The sequence below is a fragment of the Sesamum indicum genome, linkage group LG10 (genome assembly GCF_000512975.1).
Source record: "Sesamum indicum cultivar Zhongzhi No. 13 linkage group LG10, S_indicum_v1.0, whole genome shotgun sequence".
Classification (NCBI taxonomy): Eukaryota; Viridiplantae; Streptophyta; class Magnoliopsida; order Lamiales; family Pedaliaceae; genus Sesamum; species Sesamum indicum.
In genome coordinates, this window is record NC_026154.1 from 5,386,127 (window position 1) to 5,405,866 (window position 19,740).

Sequence of the window (19,740 nt, forward strand, 5' to 3'; positions counted from 1 at the left end):
CGTGCTTTTACATCTTTTTAACCCGAAATGGCTGGGGAGAGAAAATGTTCCTTTTTCTAGGGTACTCTCGGACGTGCAATGACAATGCTTTGGTCTCTCACTGGACGGATCGAAAGGCATAAGAGAAAATGGTGAGGCTTCACAAGTTAAAAAAAAAAAAAAATGCTTTTGGGGGGAGAGATACTATCTCCACTGTTTCTCCCTCCAAAATTGGTACACTATATCGGGTAGTTTTGAAGATCAATTAATGGAGGGGATCAATTTTGATGAATTTAAGAAACATCAGGCACCAAAATTGATGAGATTGCGATATTGGGAACTAAAACTAATTTAACTAGTGCCTAAGTTGGGGATGGAAAATAAAACTATCCCTACATATAATTAATCACGTCATCCTAAATGTATTTATGTATATATATATACATATTACAAACCATAACATATTCATACATCGCTTGCATTTTCTACTCAAGCCATTAATTATAATATACCGTCAGACTTGAAATCAGGAATCGAAGATATGGAGATGGTTGATCAAAAACAATCTCTAGAGCTACTTGAGGCTGAAGCTCACATTTGGAATCATGTGTTCAACTACATAAACTCTACGTCACTAAAATGTGCAACTGAACTGGGCATCCCCGACGTCATCCACAAGCATGGCGGCCCCATGACCCTCCTTGAACTGGTAGATGCTCTCCCGGGCGTCGACAAAGCCAAAGCCGATTGCATGTATCGTCTCATGCGAATCCTCGTGCACTCTGGCTTCTTTGTATTAGAAAAAATCAATTCCTCTAATGAGGAGGCCTATTCCCTTACACCTGCTTCACGTCTTCTGGTCGGAGATCTTCCAATGAGCATGAAACCTTATGTAATATCCCAAATTGATCCAATCTTGGTGGAGCCAATGCACCATTTGAGTAGATGGTTCCAAAATGCTAACAACCACACACCGTTTCAAACCATTAATAATGGGATGTCATTTTGGGAGCAGAAAGAGCGGAACCTGAGGTTCAGCCATTTGTTTGATCAAGGCGTGGCAAGTGATACCCCAATGGTGGCCCACGTGATTACCAGAGATTGTAGGCAAGTGTTTGAGGGTTTGGATTCTCTCGTGGACGTCGGCGGAGGCACTGGAACTTTGGCCAAGGCCATAGCGGAGGCGTTCCCACAAATTCATTGTACAGTGCTTGATCTTGCACCGGTTGTTGCGGGAATGGACGGGACAAAGAACTTGAAGTATATTGAGGGAAATATGTTCGAGTACATTCCCCCATCAGATGCAGTTTTACTCAAGGTAAGCTCACATGAATTTCACATATTTCTAAAGGGTAAATTGTGCTTTATTTTTGTACTTTCACTTGATTTCAATTTATCGCATCACTTGTAATTCACATCTAAACTTTCAGCTGAATTGATAGAAAATAGTTAATAGTTTAATATCTCAATTAAATTTAATTTCAACTAACATTCCCCCAAAAGTTCTGAAAAATAAATTATACTTACACAAGATCAAGGAAATATTCACACTAATTATTTTTTCAAAAATTCTTGATTTACAATTTTAAGCTTCTCTTAAGGATTAGACGAAAAATATTGAAATAAACAAAACAATTAATTAAACATCAAATTTCAAAACGGGGAAGAATTATTTACTATATGTAGGGAGGAACGACGTGTTACGACAGTTAATATTTATCTCCAATAATTTAAACTTTTTGAAAAATATATTAGTATGGCCACTAATATTTTTGTATCAATAGTGGATACTTCATGATTGGAGCGATGAGAAAAGTGTTGAGATACTGAAAAAATGTAAAGAAGCAATAACGAGCAATGGAAAGAGAGGAAAGGTGATACTCATCGAGATGGTGGTAGATGATGAGAGAAGCAACACTGAGTCAGTTGAAACTCAACTCCTCTTTGACATGCTTATGATGACTTTAGTTGGAGGAAAAGAAAGGAAAGAAAAAGAATGGGCAAAACTCTTTTATGATGCTGGCTTCCAAGATTATAGAATTTATCCTGTCCTGGGATTGAGATCTATCATCGAAGTATATCCTTAAATCTACTTTTAATTCTGTTTACAATTTGATTGCTGTAACAAAATTGTCGTGCAAACAATTAGAAATATCAATAAAGCATCCTACTACCAGGAAACCCAATACATGTGATTTTTAGCATCAATTGTTTAAACCTCCTCTTATTGAAAAAACATCAATGTGTATATTTTAAATGGGTAAGTGCAATCTGCTTAATTGTATTAGGGAAAATAGACAAATAGCCTCCTTATAAAAAATAAAATACCAACTTATCTCCCTATATTTTTCAAAATACAATAATTTACCCTTTATATTTTTAAAATTGATGCAATTTACCTCCTTAGGCAGGGAGGTAATTGCTTCATTTATTAAAATACATCGGGATAAAATGGTATTTATTTTTTATAAAGAGATAATTTCCTCATTTTTAATATTACGTGGGTGTAAATTGCAATCCTATTTTAAATGTATGGAAAAATTAATTATGCTTTGATGAGAAAAAAAAAATAGGCAAAATTATATTTTTAATCTGAGATAAGCAATAGGGCCAACATTTTCTGCCATTTTCTAGACGTGAATTTCAAATAGTCCCAACAATGCATTTAACTTTTTCAACACATCTAATCTCACCACCTAAATTTTGTCAATAAATGAACGATGGCCACAAGTGTTTTGCATACACTATAAGGACAAAAAAGGGTTTGGGTTCATTTATTACGGGAGACAAAAGTATTGACGCGTCAGCATCAGCCTTAAAAGCTGATGTGCGTTAGTTGACGGGTCATATCAAATTTAATTAATTTTAATTTATTTATATAACTAAAAGAAAAATAGTATTTTTATCTTGCAAAAATTGGTTTTCTTGTAATTTTATGATTTTGTCAATTTCAGCTCTTTTCTCAAATTTTTGGCTAAAAAAATTGTATGTAACTTGTACACGACTCGATTAAATTATTAAAATTTTAAAATTATAGAATTAAATTATAAATATTAATTCGTATAGGATTAAAAATACCACCCAATAAATTATATGTCTGGATCAAATTATACTTTTCCCTAGCATTTAATTATGCCTATACTCAGGATCTTACACCTTACTGTAAATTTTATGATTTGTGTTCTCAATATGCATGTGATGGCAATACATAAATGTGTTATATAAAGTAAAGAAGGCAGGAAGTATAAATAATCTGAGTGAGGAGTCTGAATTTTGTAATCGTAGGCAGTTGTGTTTTGTTGAGCGTAAGCATGAAGGTAGAAGTAGTTGGCCGGAAATTGATAAAGCCTTCGACCCCAACACCCGAAAACCTCAACAAGTACAACTTATCGTTAACAGATGAGCTTAGCCCACCAATGAATGTTCCTATCATTCTCTTCTATACATGCTCCCATGATGATACCGAAAAATCCAAACGAAACTCGTGCTTGGAAGAATCATTGGCAAAAATCCTATCCCAGTTCTACCCGTTTGCTGGAAGATACATCAAGAACGATCACTTGGTTGATTGTAGTGACCAGGGCGCTGAATTTGTGGAAGCACAAGTTGTGGATGACGTCCATCTTCTGGACTTCATCGCACAGGTGAAACCGGATCAGCTAAGTGATCTCCTTCCACGTGATCCCTGCGCAGTAGACGACATCACAGATCCATTGCTATCCATTCAGCTCATGACGTTTACTTGTGGTGGGTTGGCAATTGGCGTGAGCATGTCGCACAGAATCGCCGATGCAGAGTCAATGGCAACATTGGTTGCCGCCTGGGCAATGGCCAACAAATATTCTACAGAGGAAAAGTTCATAATTAGCCCGAGTTTTGATTCTCCCATATTATTTCCGTCCAAGAAGATGGACGTTGGTTTAGGCATTGATGTACCAAGAACCAGGGATCCCAGTATCGTTGCCAAGAGGATTGTATTTAAGAAGGAGGCAATAGCGAGTCTAAAAGCAGGAACGAGGAGCGGAGGAGGTTCAAGAGTGCACGTCGTGTGTGCCCTTATAGCCAAAGTTCTCATTGGCGTGGATCGAGCTAGAAAGGGTGAGTGGAGAGGTTGCGTCATTGCTCAAGCAGTTAACATTAGGAAGAGAACAATCCCACCTCTGGCTAAGCATTCTTGTGGAAATCTGGCGGCACAGGCAGTGATTAAATGCGAGGCTGCAAGTGACATAAACGATTTGGGATTCCAAGACTTGGTTGACAAACTTGGTGATGCCATTCACAAGACCAGCGCAGATTGTGCTCGGATATTGGGTGATCAAGGTGACGGGGGACACAACATCCTCGTTGATCCTGTAATAAATCTGATCGATACAATTGTCAGCGATGAGATGAGTGTTCTGTTTTTCAGTGATTGGACCAAGTGCAAATTCTATGAAGTTGATTTTGGTTGGGGAAAACCCATTTGGACAAGCATTGAGACAATGCCAAGCGAGAATCTTACAGTGTTAATGGACAACAGAGAAGGTGATGGGATTGAGGCATGGGTGCATTTGAATAAAAAAGACATGCCTTATTTGGAGCAAGACGAGGAACTAAAGTCCCTTGTTGCTTAGGTCCGAAGAAACTTATGTTTTAGACTGCCTTTTCGATTTTCTGAGTTTAAGCCCATATGCTCTATATGCCCTTAAATCATACGAGGTATTATCATCACGTATCAATCCACTCGTTTACAACTTATGTGTGTATAAATTCACATCTACCACATGAAATTTCCCATGTTTGTTATTACTTTATGTTTCTGCACTTTTGGAGTTTGCTCCGGTGTTGGTTTATTCTTAACCAATTCCAGGGCATTCAAAGTTTCCAAATCTCTTTTTGTCCAGTTGCTTAATAATTCTTGTATTAGATTCCTGTCCTTCAACTTCCTTCATGTTTGATAATTATATCTTGCAAATAACTTTTCCCTTCATGATATTGAAGTGCATAATATTCCGTTAGTTTCGGAAATTTGAGCCCGGATTCAATCCGGGCTTACTTGAATAAATTATATAATAAGTACAATAAATTTGCCGTGTGATTGGCATATTGTTTAGAAAAAATGACCAATCATATAACAAGTGTGATACACTTGCTTTTTAATTAGTTTGGTTCGACAAAATTTGATTCAGACAAGAATTTTTCAATTAGTTTTATGGTCATGCCAAATTGCTCTATCTCATTATATATATATATATAATAAATATATGTTTCTAGATATATATATATATATCTTATTATATAAGTATCTATATATATTATAGATATAATTTTGATTATTATTTAATTAAATCACGGGTGGGGCTAAATGTTTTATTTTTTAGAAGGTAAATTGCTCGTTTCCCTTAATGAAAACTCGTGATTTTTTATTTTATTGCTGTTGTTTTATTAAATTTAGTTTTGATCAAAACTCGTGTTTTTTTTTATTTAAGGACTATATTAGAAACCAATTCTTTGCTCACTACTGTCTACAAAGTGATGGTTCGATAAATAATTTTGGTGGATTAAAACATATCCATAATGTACAAACAAGTCGATTGCTCTATAGTTTGTGATTCAATTGAACTCATGTTTATAACTGAGGTTGATTCCCAAAGTCTTCTATTACGTCAGTTTTGTACTTAATTCCTTTTTATGTGTCTGTATGATAAGTAAATGAATGCACATATTTACATATAAAAACTAAAATTTTATCATGAAATGTCCAAAAAGGAACTGAACCGCATACTATTATTGAAAGTCCAGAATTCAGGCAACTCGCAAGCAAATTGAAGGACTAAAATCATGAGCTTCTCGTACAAAATTTAGCCTTCAAATCCACTACAAACCGATCAAAGTTTGTGCATGATGAGCCCTCAGCATCCAAGGAATCGTGCAATTTCTTGCTGACTTTCTGGATCTTTCGCTTCATTTGGACAGAATTTTCACCCTTCATCAAGATATCAATTTGACTAGCAACTTCCTCCCTCCGAACTTGTTCTCCCTCACAAAGGTCGACTCCAATCTTCCAATCATCAACCACTAACTTCCTGTTTGTTGGTTGGTCCACAAGAAATGGATAACAAATCATCGGTACACCATGCCATATACTTTCCAATATCGAGTTCCAACCACAGTGCGTCAAGAACCCACCCGTTGCCGGGCTGGAAAGGACCATATTCTGATTGCACCATGGAACAATCAGCCCTTTATTTTTTACAACATCCTTAAAACCCTCCGGCAAAGCATCACTTTCCTGCCCTCCAATAATATCAGGCCGGAGCACCCAAACAAAATATACTTCACTTATGAGAAGCCCATGAGCTAACTCTCCGATCTCCTCTTTGTTACTCTCTGCAATGCTGCCAAACGAAACGTACAAAACCGAGCCAGAAGGCTTAGAATTGAGCCACTGGGTGCAGTCAGACTCGGACCAAAGGCTCTTGGCTATGCTTGTTTGGGTAAGATCAGTGTAGAAGTTAATTGGACCAATAGCGTAAGTTGGATGCTTCTGATTCAGGGCTGCAAGAGTTTCCAATTCTAACTCCTCCACTGTGTTACATAAGATAAAGTCTGCTTTTTTCACCTGCTCAAATCCCTTCTCAACAATCTTAATCAACATTGGTATAGCTTCTGGATCTTGGAGATACGTCATCAAGTCCCTAGTGCTAATGGATTGGATGCCCGGAATATAGTTTATGTAATTTTCAGCATTTCCTGAGTTTTGTATAAAACAAAACGCAGTTGTTAGACAAACGAGGAAATTAACCTCTATCTATCTTGTAAACATTAATCGCCTCAAATTAAAGATGAAATACACTTAAAAGGCAAAATTACACTCTCTCCCTCTGAAATTTAGTGTAATTATACGTAAACCTCATGTGGTTTGATAATTACATTTAGCACTCTTGAGGTTTGCTCCCGTCTAAGAAATAAGTTTCTCTTTTAATCAAAATTCACAATTTGCTGATATTAACAAAAAAATTAGAAAAAAAAAATCTATATTTACCTCCTATTGACTTATTAATGACTTATAACATGTCAAAACTAAAACTTTTTGTGACTAAATTACCCTAATACATTTTTCCGCCTTAATGTATGTTAGAAGATATATTTCACGGTTATAGTATAATCCAAAAAAAATTTATTTGACCTGCAATAAATCAGTTTTAAATCAATTAAGGGTAAATATTAACTTTTTTTAATTCTTTTGTTAATATCAATAAGATTCAGTGAATTTTGACAAATGGGTGTACTTATTTGTTAGACGAAAGCAAACATCAGGAGTGTTAGATGTAATTTCCAACACACAAAAAGTTTACGTATAATTACATCAAATTTTAAGGAGACGAAAGTGTAGTTACCCCTATATTTAATTGGATATTACTATTGAAATGATTGTTTTGCCTCCAATACCTGTATGTAAATTTATCGGACAAAGAAGTAATGTAATACCATTTATACATGTAATATATATGTACATATTAAATAAAATAAAAAATACAATAGGAATTGAAAATAACAAATTCAATCCATCTTTTTATCTAGTGATCGAGATGCATGTGTGTTTGGAAAAAAATTTGCTTGCCATTTTGGCTGTCTCTTTTGTTTTGATTTCATATTTAATTTATCATTTTTATTTATATAAAAATGTTTTATTGATTTTGTGTAGAATTGAGAATATAATTGAAAACATATACGGAATCACATGTTTTGTCTTTTAAAATGATAGTAATTATGTCGGTATGTGAATTGAATTTTATAGTATATAATTATGGATTTACCAAACTGCCCAAATAAGAGACAAAATACATATGAATTGTATGTGAAATTTGTATGAAAATGACAAAGTGGGCTGCACATTAGACAAGATGTCTTGTCATATCAATTTCACTTCCTCCTACCAATCACTCATTTTTCTCTTCTTGTTCCCACAAATCCCCTCATATGTGCATCAGAGAGTTGATGAAGATGCTGAATGCATTAGTGGTATTAATGGTACAAGTAAATGATGCTATGTGAAATTTTTTACCCAAAAGTGAGAAAAAACAAAAAAAGAAAAGAAAAATTTTTACCATGTTGTGTTTTGTCTGAGAAGCCGTTTTGTCTGAGAAGCTCCAAGTGATAGTTCAGTGAGAACACGATAGCAGGTTCTGTCCAGAAGGAGATATTCACCATGTTGTGTTTCTTGGCTATGGTTGCTGGCCATGTGTAGAAAGTATCAGCAACCAGGAGAAAAGGAGGCGTCTCTGGCAATACATCATCTTCCATTGTCTTCACCACAATTTCATCAACACGATCAGGAAAATTCCGAAACATAGACTCCCAATACTCGTTGAAGTTGAGATGCCTGTCGAAGTCCAGGGGAAACCCGTCGGAGATGGTCGTGTAACGTATGTCGAGGCCAGATTTCCGTGCCTCGGCAAATAAATCGAAACTAGCAGCAGGCAGATTCTGGGCTTTGCACATGAACTGATGAATGAACTCAGTTTGGACAAAAGTGATTGTGAAGCCTCTTGAAGCCAGTCTGATTGCCAGATTGATCATAGGAGTGACGTGGCCTTGATAAGGGTAGGGGATCAGAATTGCGTGCGGCTTTGAATATGCCATTTGCATATGGGAGAAGTTTGATTATGCGTAGATGATCTCCTCTTGCTTGGAACCGGCCAAGAGATGATTAAGGAATCGATGGGTAAATTGCAATCTATATATGTCTGAATTATGAAAAATAGACAAACAAACCGTCTTGTAAAAAATAAAATAATAAGTTATTTTTTATATTTTAAAAATATAAAATTTATTTCTTTATATTTTAAAAAATAAAGCAATATTGTTATTTATTTTTTTATAGATAGACAATCTATTTATTTTCAATACCACAAAAAGGTAAATTACTATTCACCATGATATGAGTAATTAAATGCCCTCCTCCTGCTAAGTTTAGCATATATAAAAAGGGAATTTATATTCATGCCTCATAATATATGGTTTGCTTCTATAAATTTCTATATCTTTTGAATAAGTACACATATATCACCACAAATATGAATAGCATTTATACAAATTATCTGTACTTTATAAAATATTATAGATATATCTCATAAAAATATCAATAACATTATATAAATTATTTCACTGTCAGAAGTATTTTTCTGTAATTATACAAAAGTAAAATTGACTTATTTAAATACGCCATCAAAGAGGAACTTAATATATTTATCCCCTATAAAAATTGTTTGCACATTGATGACATTGATTTCCTTCCGTTCCAATTGTCGTCCCAAAGTCCGGCTATGTGTTCTTGAAACCGTTCCAAAGTAAAACAAAATCGTCCTAAAACCGTCACAAATCCCACCTTTTTTTGTAGTGAAAACTCTGTACTATGTTTGTTTTCATTTTTAAATAATCTTTGGAACGTGTCAAAATATACCCTATGTTTGACATTCATTCAAAAACACCTTATCTAGGTGTTTTTAACTGTTTTAACATAAATACATATTTATACACATACATATACATAAATATATATAAAAAAACTTGATTTGATAATAAATAGTAATTTTTGTCTTTCAAACCACAATATTAAACATACAATACTTATTTTAAATTATCTCTAAAAATAAAATCAAATATGCATACTATCTCTAAGACACATTTATTTATCTTTGTTTTTCTCTCTCTATCTTCACAAAACACAACAAAATACTTAGAAAACGAATCCAAACATTATGCTAATGTTTCACTCATATTTACCAAAACAATTTTTGGGAGACTCTATCCTCATAACCACTCATATTATAAACAAACTACCTAACCCTACATTAAACTGGAGCACCCGTTTTGAGATCCTACATCATTTTCCTTCCTCCTATGATAACTTGAGCTCATTTGCCTCAAATATTCATCCACAACGGTCCAAGTTTGAACCGAGAGCATTAGAATGTATATTTTTGGGGTACATTCAGGGTCAAAAAGCTTGCAAATTATATGACATCCACAACCAAATAATTCTTATATGTAGAGATGTGTGTTTCATGAGTCTATCTTTCCTTATGCCTCTAAATCCAATACTCCAGCAACCTCATCTACGCCTCTACTTCTCCCTATGCATGACTCCGTCCCTGATATCAGTCCTACCTCCCTTCATTCTCCTCCAGTTTTAACTAGGGGTGGCAGATGAGTCGAGCCGGCTCGACTTTGAGCTTGACTCGAGCTCGAGCTCGAGCTCATATTTGGGTGTTCACCAGCTCGCGAGCCAGTGAATATTTTTTATTTTTTTATATACTTTTTTATTTTTGAATTATTTATATATTTAATTTTATATTTATTATTTGATCAGTTTTATAATTAAAATTAACCATATATTATAATTATTAATCAATATCATACATTTTATTTTGGATAATAATAAATTATGGTGCTTTTATTTATACATTTAATCTTTATATAAAAATAAATTTAATCAACAACTTAGTAAATTATAATTTTTTATAATTAAAATTATTATTTAATATGACATATATAAATTTTATGTTATATTTTAATATATATTTGTATTACGTTATATTTTTCTTAAATTGACAAGTAATTCACTTATAATTTTTTATTATTTATAAATTTATGTCAAAATTTAGTAATTACTATGAATTAATCTAAAAATTATAATAATAATAACAATAATAACAACAATAATAATAATGATGATGATGATGGTGGTTGAACAATTCTAATTATTATTTTATTATTTATATAATGAGATTAAAAAGTTTAATTAATAAGTACGATATTTTAAAATTCGGGCACCTGATTCATACGAAATTTAAATATATACAAGATTGTGTCCATTAGATCATATCCGACGGTATGATTTAAAATCACATGGCCTGATTCAACGATACACCATCTTGAATGATTACTCTTATGTTTCGAATACGATATCTCAACATCCGTATATCCAATAAATCTAAAACTTTACCAAATGTATCTTTTTATAAGTTTTATCATATCTAACGGTCAAATCTGAATAATGATAGCCCGATTAACCCATGTTTTTCAACAATGTAAGATGATAGTTACATCAATGTTATACTAACATTTATAAATATATAAATTTTGCAAATTGTTAACATATATTAATTTCAACTATATCTATATAAAAATTTGATGATTCGATTTCATTATTTAAAATAATAATAATAATAATGATTATGATGATGATGGTTGAATAATTTTAATTATTATTTTATTATATATATAATGAGATTAAAAAATTTAATCAATAATTAAGATATCTTAAAATCCGGGTACTTGATTCATACGAAATTTAAATATATACAAGACTGTGTCCATTAGATCATATCTGACAGTATGATTTAAAATTACATGGCCTGATTCAACGATACACCGTCTTGAATGATTACTCTTATGCTTCGAGTACGATATCTTGACATCCGTATATCCAATAAGTCTAAAACTTTACCAAAATATATTTTTTGTAAGTTTTATCATATCTAACGGTCTGATCTGAATTTTGATGGCCCGATTAACCCATGTTGTTCAATACTGTAAGATGATAGTTACATCAATGTTACTAACATTTATAAATATATAAATTTTGTAAATTATGAACATATATTAATTTCAATTATATCTATGTAAAAATTTTATAATTTGATCTCATGATTTAAAATAATAATAATAATAATAATAATAATAATAATAATAGTAATAGTAATAATAATAATAATAATAATAGTAATAGTAATACAAAAAGTCAAAAATAAAAAACACATCACTTTCTCTCTCTTGTTCTCGTTTCTTCTTCCTCTTTCTTTCTCTCTTTCTGTTTCTTCTTCATTCTTTCTCCTCTCTCAATTCTTCCCAAATCAATCTCTTAGATCCCTAACCCCAAACTCACGGCAACAAAGACGGTAGGTCGGCAACGAGGACGGCGACGAGTACGGCTTCCATCTTTCTCCTCTCATTTCTTCCCCAAACCCATCTCTTAGAACCCTAGCCCCAAACTCATGGAAACAAGGACGGTAAGTCCGCAACGAGGACGGCGACGAGTATAGCTTCCAGTTAATCTTTACTTTTCTGTTGCATTTTACTTATTCTTCTTTTTCTTGGGTTTAGGTGTGTTTTTAGCACATCTTGTTTAATTCTTTTTCTTGGGTTTGGGTGTGTTTTCAGTGGATAATGATTTGTTTAATTCTTGTTGTTGTTGTTTGCTTTTGTAAGAGTTGTAATGTTGTATGGAAGACCATTATCGATTAGCAAAATTTCTGAAAAATTTTGTATGTAATGTTGTAAAATTCCTCTTCTTCCCACCTCCATTCTGCTGCAATTTCTGGAATAAATTCGCGAGCTCGAAAATACTATATCGAGCTCGAGCTTGACCTGGGTGAGCTCGAGTTCGGAATCACAGATTCGAGCTCGAGCTCGACAAAAATGGTCGAGCTCGACTCGTTGCAAGCCCTAGTTTTAACTCATTCCACTCCTGATCCCATTTTCTCTTCATCTGATAATCATTCTGAATCAGGCGATACTTCTCCTGCCACAATCATCCCTGATTCTACAGTCAATTCTCAGCTGAATCCAATCCTCATATTCCTGCCGTCACTGTGAGAAGGTCCCAGAGACATTCTCAGCCTCCCTCATGGATTAGTGATTTTGTTTGTAACTCTGCAGTTGATGAGTGTCGAAGTCACCAAAAATAATTCCTACTACACTTGTGAAAGTGGGAGTAGGGTCGATCGACAGGGATTGGTTTTAAGTTAATTTCTTTTAGAAAAATGGAAAATAATAGGGAAGGTTGTGATAAAAAGAAGTGATCAAAAACTAAATAATTAAAAATACCTGAAAGAGATATGAGAGTGAGATTTCCCGATTAAGGCTAGGATTATGCTTGATTCTTGTGAGTTGATTAATTATGCAAGAATAACACATGTATGGACAAATAAACCAGTTATGGTCATTGGTACGACCTAACAACCTCACCTTTCCTTACCTTTTCGTTAGCCAAGGTACGACCGTTGGCTAGATCTCTAATTAACAGACAACCTTGGGAACGTCCACAAGATTTAATCTATTAACAGCATTAAGAATTAGAAAGGCCTGATTCTAATCAACAAACTCCTACGAGGACAATTCGTTTAAACTAGATCATGCATTCCCCATAACATAATTAAATACTGTGACATAACTAATCATGCTACGTTGCCACTAAGTATTGAACTAAATAAACAATTACACGGATTTATAAAGTCCAATTAGCTAAGCAAACCTTCTTGATAATGAACAACCGGTCGAATCATTCACAAATCAGACGTTTGTAATTAAAGCCCAGAGAATAACATGAATATTTGTTTGATAAGTGTAGAACGCAGATTAGATTTCACAACATAATGGGAATCAAGCAATCACCATACCTTAACCAGGAAATAAAAAATTTAGCCGGACATATTAATGAAAGAACACACTAATAAGTGGAATTCCATTAATTCCGGCTGTAAAATAAAAATAAAAGAGAAAAGATGAACAAGAATTCTATGGAATTCTAAATAATAACTGAATCCTCAAATGAAGAGATTCTCCCTATTTATAATAAAAGTTTCCTACGAATCTAGACATAAGGGGGAGATAGATACGTGATAAACTCTAAAAAGGTAAATAAATTACAAGAGATAAGCTTCAAAGAGTCCTTTCTGAATCTAAACACTTGATTCCTTTATCTTTTGCGGAAATTGCTCGTGCTTATCCTTATCCCGAGTTGATCACTCCACCAAGCGTGGGCATGCTTAGTCAATTCTGCAGAGATTTCCTTGTAATCTTCTTTTTCTCCTTTCTGATGACTTTAATTTCGATTTTACCTTGATTTTGCCATCTTTGCTTCATATCTTCCTTTTTTGCTGAATATGCAATAAAATCACATAATTAGGGATGTTTTGGCTTAAAAAGAAAGATTAAATCACTATAAAATCATGATAATTGCAGAGTTATCAAATACCCCCACACTTAGCCATTTGCTTGTCCTCAAGCAAAAATCAAGATACATTAAAAAAATCCCTCCAAAATTTTAAACTACTCAAGGCAATTTGTAGTCATGTGCAAAGTAAATGATATACTTTATGAAGGAGATAATTCAACATGTATCAAACAAGTTTTCACGTGATGACCATTATCAAAACCAATCGCATAAAACTAGTGGACTATTTTCTCTTCACTTTCCATTCTCTCAAGTGTATATATGGCTCTAGTGTATCTCTCGACACTTACTACGACAATGCTTCACCATAGGCTTGCCTATACACCACATCTCCACCACTTTTGAAATATGCACATATATGGATCAAAAGGTCTTTAATTTTGGTTGTAATGGGGCTTTGGTTTGGGGTAGGATAAAAGGATAATGAGGTTAAATTCCAAGAAACTAATTAGAGCACCAAAAAAAAAATTTGAGTGAACAATAATTCGAAGCTCTCAAAGTTTACTCATCTCCCTTCAAGATCTTTCGATAATTCATTGAACTATGCCTTTCTTATTCCTTTATATTTTTTTTTCTCTCCTTTTTTTTTTCTTTTCTTCTTTCTCTTTTTTTTTTTCTTTTTCTCCTCTCCAATTTTTTTGTGATAGGGATAGACCAAGAAAATTGATGTCAGTTCCCACAAAGTGAAGAAGAACATAATTTTGGAACCCCCACACTTATTTTGAGATACATCTTTTAAGCATGTAAATCACAAAGGTTTTGAAAATCTCCCATTTTGAGAACTTGTTCTTTTGAACATAAACTCATTTCCCTTGATGCTCTAGTAATTCTTAGAGGGATCAAAATCAAAGTTTTAAACAAACGACGGGATAGGTTTGTATATGACGGGTTATTTAATAAAATAGGTCAAAAGGCTCAAAGGGGTTCTCTAATGTTAAAATGTGTTGGGTGGTTGAAGAAGGCCGAAAGTGATTTCTAATGCCTTTATCATATCCAAATAAATACACATTTTTGTGGCCTCGATGTGGTTCAAGGCAAGTTCTAGGAAGACAAAGCCATAGAAGTGTTATTCGCTCAAGAAAGAATAAAGATTTTTTATGGACATATCAGGCTCAAGATCTCACGAGGTATGTTTTACTCCACTAATCCTACATCAGAAGATTTTAACCCAAGTCATTTTGGTGAAGACAAGTTTTCAACTTATGTACTATCCTCAAACATAAAACATGTATTCTTTTTGCACATAGCACTATCAAGCCAAGAGTCGTCTAAATTGAAAGGGTTTTATCATGCCAAAGTTTTTTCACCAAAATTTGCCAAAAAGTTTCTCTTTTCAAGTCAACTTGAAAAAGAAAAAGCAAAAATTTTCGCTAGGCACAAAGAAAATTCATCTACCACCAATCATATCAACAAAAATTATCATGTATAAGCTCAAGAACCACACCCCCACACTTAAAATTCACATTGTCCTCAATGTGGACATTGACATGCAACTTAAGGATTAAAAATTAAAATGAGAGAGAGTTTAAGGAAGCGTCCCTGAGTGCATGCCGTGAAGAGTTCATGGCGTGGTTGGGCTGGTGGCGGCAACTTCATATGAATTGAGAGGGGGAGAGATCTTGGTGGTAGGTGAAATTGCTGCGAGAGAAAGTGAGAGAGAGAGTTAATGAAGATAAAGATGAAGTTAGAGAAAATCTTGGTAAAATATATGAATAGAAGTGGAAAGATTTTGACTGATTTCCTTCTTCATTTTGATTTTTTGAATTTTTGATTTTTTTATCATAAATAAAAATAAAAATAAAAATAAAAATAATAATAAAAAAAATAAATGAAAGTAAATGAAGTGAAATAACAGCCTACGAAGTGCGACTAAGTGTGGACACGCTTAGTGGAAACTCCAAATCTGTTTTGATGAAGTGAGTTAAACAGTTTTGAAAGATCGACTAAGCGTGGGCACGCTTAGTGAAAACTTCAAATCTATCCAATTTGAGCGTCCAAACAGATTTAGATGTTTCATTAAGCATGGCACGCATCGCAAAGCTTGAATAAAAACACTAAAACTAAAATAAAATGAAACGAAAAAGAGAAGGGATAGAAATTCATGGGTTGCCTCCCATGCAGCGCTTTTCTTTAATGTTTTTGGCTAGACATTGTTGTGCCTCAACTTGAATAAGTTGGACACTTTAAATCCACTTCTTCTATGTAATGCACAAGGTGATGGTGTGGATTTAGGGGAACTTGGCAGTCCATTGATGACTTCTTCCTTGAACTTATTTTGTCATGAAAGACTTTTTTCTTGTAAGTTCTTCGACTCGATCTTTTGGAAATTGTTGTCTTGAATGCTCCTCTACCATTGAACATAGCATTTTTTTGCAATAAAGGATTAATAGAATCAATGAGAAAAATAGAATGCACATCATTAGAATATTTCATGGCACCATCAATTTTAAAACTCATAACCTCATTATCAAATTCCATAGAGAGAATTCTGGCATCAGCATCAATTTTGGTTTTTGAGGTTTTAAGGAATGGTCTTCCTAGCAAGATGGATGTAGAATTAGGAGAAATATCCCCCCTTATATCAAGCACATAAAAATCAACAGGAAAAACCAATTCATTAACTTGCACAAGTACATCCTCAAGAACTCCTTCGGGGTAGACTACAGAACGATCGGCAAGTTGAAGAAAGACCCCGGTTTCTTTCAATAGGCCAACATTCAAAAATTCATACATAGTAAGAGGCATAATATTGATAGAAGCACCTAAATCACACATTGCTTTTTCTATTCCATTTTTTCCAATTTTGCAAGGGATAGAAAACGTACCTGGATCATTGCATTTTGGGGGTAATTTTCGTTGGAGAATTGCGGAGACGTTCTCCCCCATACTTACATGTTCGTTTATCTTGAGTTTACCTTTGCTAGTGCACAATTCTTTGAGAAATTTCGCGTATCGGGGTATTTGCTTGATGGCATCGAGCAGCGGGATGTTTACCTCCACTTTACGGAACGTTTCAAGGATCTCTTTTTCCTCCTCTTCCTTCTTCCCTTTGGTGAATCTCTCTGGGAATGGTGGTCTAGTTACCAAAGGCTGCGGATGGTCCACTTCGTGTTTGGTTTGTTCTTGTTGGACCTCAATTTCTTTTTTCGGCTTTCTTTTCACACCGTGCCCACGTTTGGTGTCATCTTCGTTCACATGTTCCTGCAATTCTTTTCTACTACGAAGCGTAATAGCACTAACATTTTGTCTAGGGTTAATGACAGATTGAGAAGGTAGCTTACCTTGAGATTCTAGCTTACCAACAGACGATGCCAGCTGACTGATTTGAGATTCTAGATTTTGAATGCTCGCCTGGGTCTGTTGCTGAAATTGTTGGAAGCTCGCTTAGGTCTGTTGCTGGAATTGTTGGGTCTGTTGTTGGAATTGTTGTGTGTTGGTCACTAGTGCTTTCATCATGTCTTCAAGAGATGTGTTAGGCGTGGGGTTAGGCTGTGCAGGTGGTCGGTATTGGGGTTTTTGAAAGTGTTGGTTGCCGTAATTCAGATTCGGGTGGTCCCTCCATCCGGGGATGTATGTGTTGGAGAAGGGATCATATCTTCTTTGTTGTTGTCCGGCGAATCCTCCTACGGCGTCGGCATGTTCGGTAGTTAATTCTTGAAGAGTTGGGCACATGTCGGTAGCGTGCCCCGTTAAGGTGCAGATACCACATGCTTTGGCTTGTTGATAAGTATCTGCAACAACTTTTTCAACAACAGTTGTGAGTTGATTTAAACGTTCTTCAAGATTACTTACCTTGTTGCTTTTCCTAGGTGGATCATCGTGTCTAACCCCAAATTGTTGCGTGTTGGACGCCATAATCAAGATTAGTTTACGCGCCTAGGTGGGGGTTTTGTCGAACAATGCTCCGCCACTTGCCGCATCTATTAGTTTCCTATCCATATTTGATAGACCTTCATAGAAATACTGGATCAACAAGTGGTTCGGGATTTGATGATGGGGGAAACTTTCCACTAGTCGATTGAATCTTTCCTAATATTCGAAAAGACTTTCTCCCGCAAATTGTCGATTCCCGCTAATATCCTTCCGGATCGTTGTAGCTCTTGAGGCAGGGAAATATTTCTCAAGAAACTGTCTCTTGAGATCATTCCATCTTGTAATGGATCCTGAAGGTAGAAAATACAACCAATCTTTCGCTTGATCGGCAAGAGAGAAGGGGAACGCTCTCAATTTGACTTATTCCTCGCTTATGCCTTGTGGTCGCATTCCAGAGCATACCACGTGGAATTCTTTCAGATGCTTATGTGGATCTTCACCTGCGAGACCACGGAAAGTGGGGAGTAAATGAATTAATCTAGATTTCAGTTCAAAGTCTACCTCTAAATCAGGGTACTCAATGCACAGTGGTTGCTGGTTCAGATCGAGCGACGTCATGTCATTGATCGATCTTTCAGGAATCAAAGCCATTATCTCTTCTTCGGATTTGCTTAGGGATTTCTCAAACTCCAAAGTTATGTCTTCTTCATCTTCGTATGGAGCGAATGTTCCTTCCGATTGTTGCTTAGTTTCCCGACGAAGTCTTCGTGCGGTCTTTTCGATTTCTGTGTCGTATACCAATTTACCTGTACGAGAAGACCTTGGCATTAATGGTGATAAAAATCAAGTAACTAAAAATAAAGAAATATACTTAAAAATGCCAATCCCCAGCAACGACGCCAAAATTTGATGAGTGTCGAAGTCACCAGAAATAATTCCTACTACACTTGTGAAAGTGGGTGTAGGGTCGATCGACAGGGATTGGTTTTAAGTTAATTTCTTTTAGAAAAATAGAAAATAATGGGGAAGGTTGTGATAAAAAGAAGTGATCAAAAACTAAATAATTAAAAATACCTGATAGAGATATGAGAGAGACATTTCCCAATTAAGGTTAGGATTATGCTTGATTCTTGTGAGTTGATCATTGATGCAAGAATAACACATGTATGGACAAATAAACCAGTTATGGTCGTTGGTACGACCTAACAACCTCACCTTTCCTTACCTTTTCATTAGCCAAGGTACGACCGTTGGCTAAATCTCTAATTAACAGATAACCTTGGGAACGTCCACAAGATTTAATCTATTAACAGCATTAAGAATTAGAAAGGCCTGATTCTAATCAACAAACTCCTACGAGGACAATTCGTTTAAACTAGATCATGTATTCCCCGTAACATAATTAAATACTGTGACAAAACTAATCATGCTACGTTGCCACTAAGTATTGAACTAAATAAACAATTACACAAATTTATAAAGTCCAATTAGCTAAGCAAACCTTCTTGATAATGAACAACCGGATGAATCATTCACAAATCAGACGTTTGTAATTAAAGCCCAGAGAATAACATGAATATTTGTTTGACAAGTGTAGAACGCATATTAGATCTCACAACATAATGGGAATCAAACAATCACCATACCTTAACCAGGAAATAAGGAATTTAGCCGGACATATTAATGGAAGAACACACTAAAAAGTGGAATTCCATTAATTCCGGCTGTAAAATAAAAATAAAAGAGAAAAGATGAACAAGAATTCTATGGAATTCTAAATAATAACTGAATCCTCAAATGAAGAGATTCCCTCTATTTATAATAAAAGTTTCCTACGAATCTAGACGTAGGGGGGAGATAGATATGTGATAAACTCTAAAAAGGTAAATAAATTACAAGAGATAAGTTTCAAAGAGTCCTTTCTGAATCTAAACACTTGATTCCTT

General features: G+C 34.6%; 4 protein-coding genes across 4 annotated transcripts; 2 read left to right on the plus strand and 2 right to left on the minus strand.

Annotated features, from left to right (window-relative positions):
* Window positions 461-2,229, plus strand: LOC105171978 (probable O-methyltransferase 3). The gene is made up of 2 exons (XM_011093281.2): window positions 461-1,297; window positions 1,764-2,229. Exons 1-2 carry the CDS (start codon window positions 521-523, stop codon window positions 2,064-2,066), a joined length of 1,080 nt encoding a protein of 359 aa, XP_011091583.1. The 5' UTR covers window positions 461-520; the 3' UTR covers window positions 2,067-2,229.
* Window positions 3,291-4,592, plus strand: LOC105172101 (pelargonidin 3-O-(6-caffeoylglucoside) 5-O-(6-O-malonylglucoside) 4'''-malonyltransferase-like). Its single transcript, XM_011093439.1, has one exon. It carries the CDS (start codon window positions 3,291-3,293, stop codon window positions 4,590-4,592), a length of 1,302 nt encoding a protein of 433 aa, XP_011091741.1.
* On the minus strand, window positions 5,717-8,721 carry LOC105171979 (UDP-glycosyltransferase 86A1-like). Its single transcript, XM_011093282.2, has 2 exons — window positions 8,070-8,721; window positions 5,717-6,711 (listed from the first exon to the last, which is right to left on the minus strand). The coding sequence occupies exons 1-2, from the start codon at window positions 8,608-8,610 to the stop codon at window positions 5,798-5,800; spliced, it is 1,455 nt and encodes a 484-aa protein (XP_011091584.1). The 5' UTR covers window positions 8,611-8,721; the 3' UTR covers window positions 5,717-5,797.
* LOC105172102 lies at window positions 12,416-17,836 on the minus strand. The gene is made up of 4 exons (XM_020697250.1): window positions 17,423-17,836; window positions 16,807-17,344; window positions 16,442-16,680; window positions 12,416-12,547 (listed from the first exon to the last, which is right to left on the minus strand). The coding sequence occupies exons 1-4, from the start codon at window positions 17,834-17,836 to the stop codon at window positions 12,416-12,418; spliced, it is 1,323 nt and encodes a 440-aa protein (XP_020552909.1).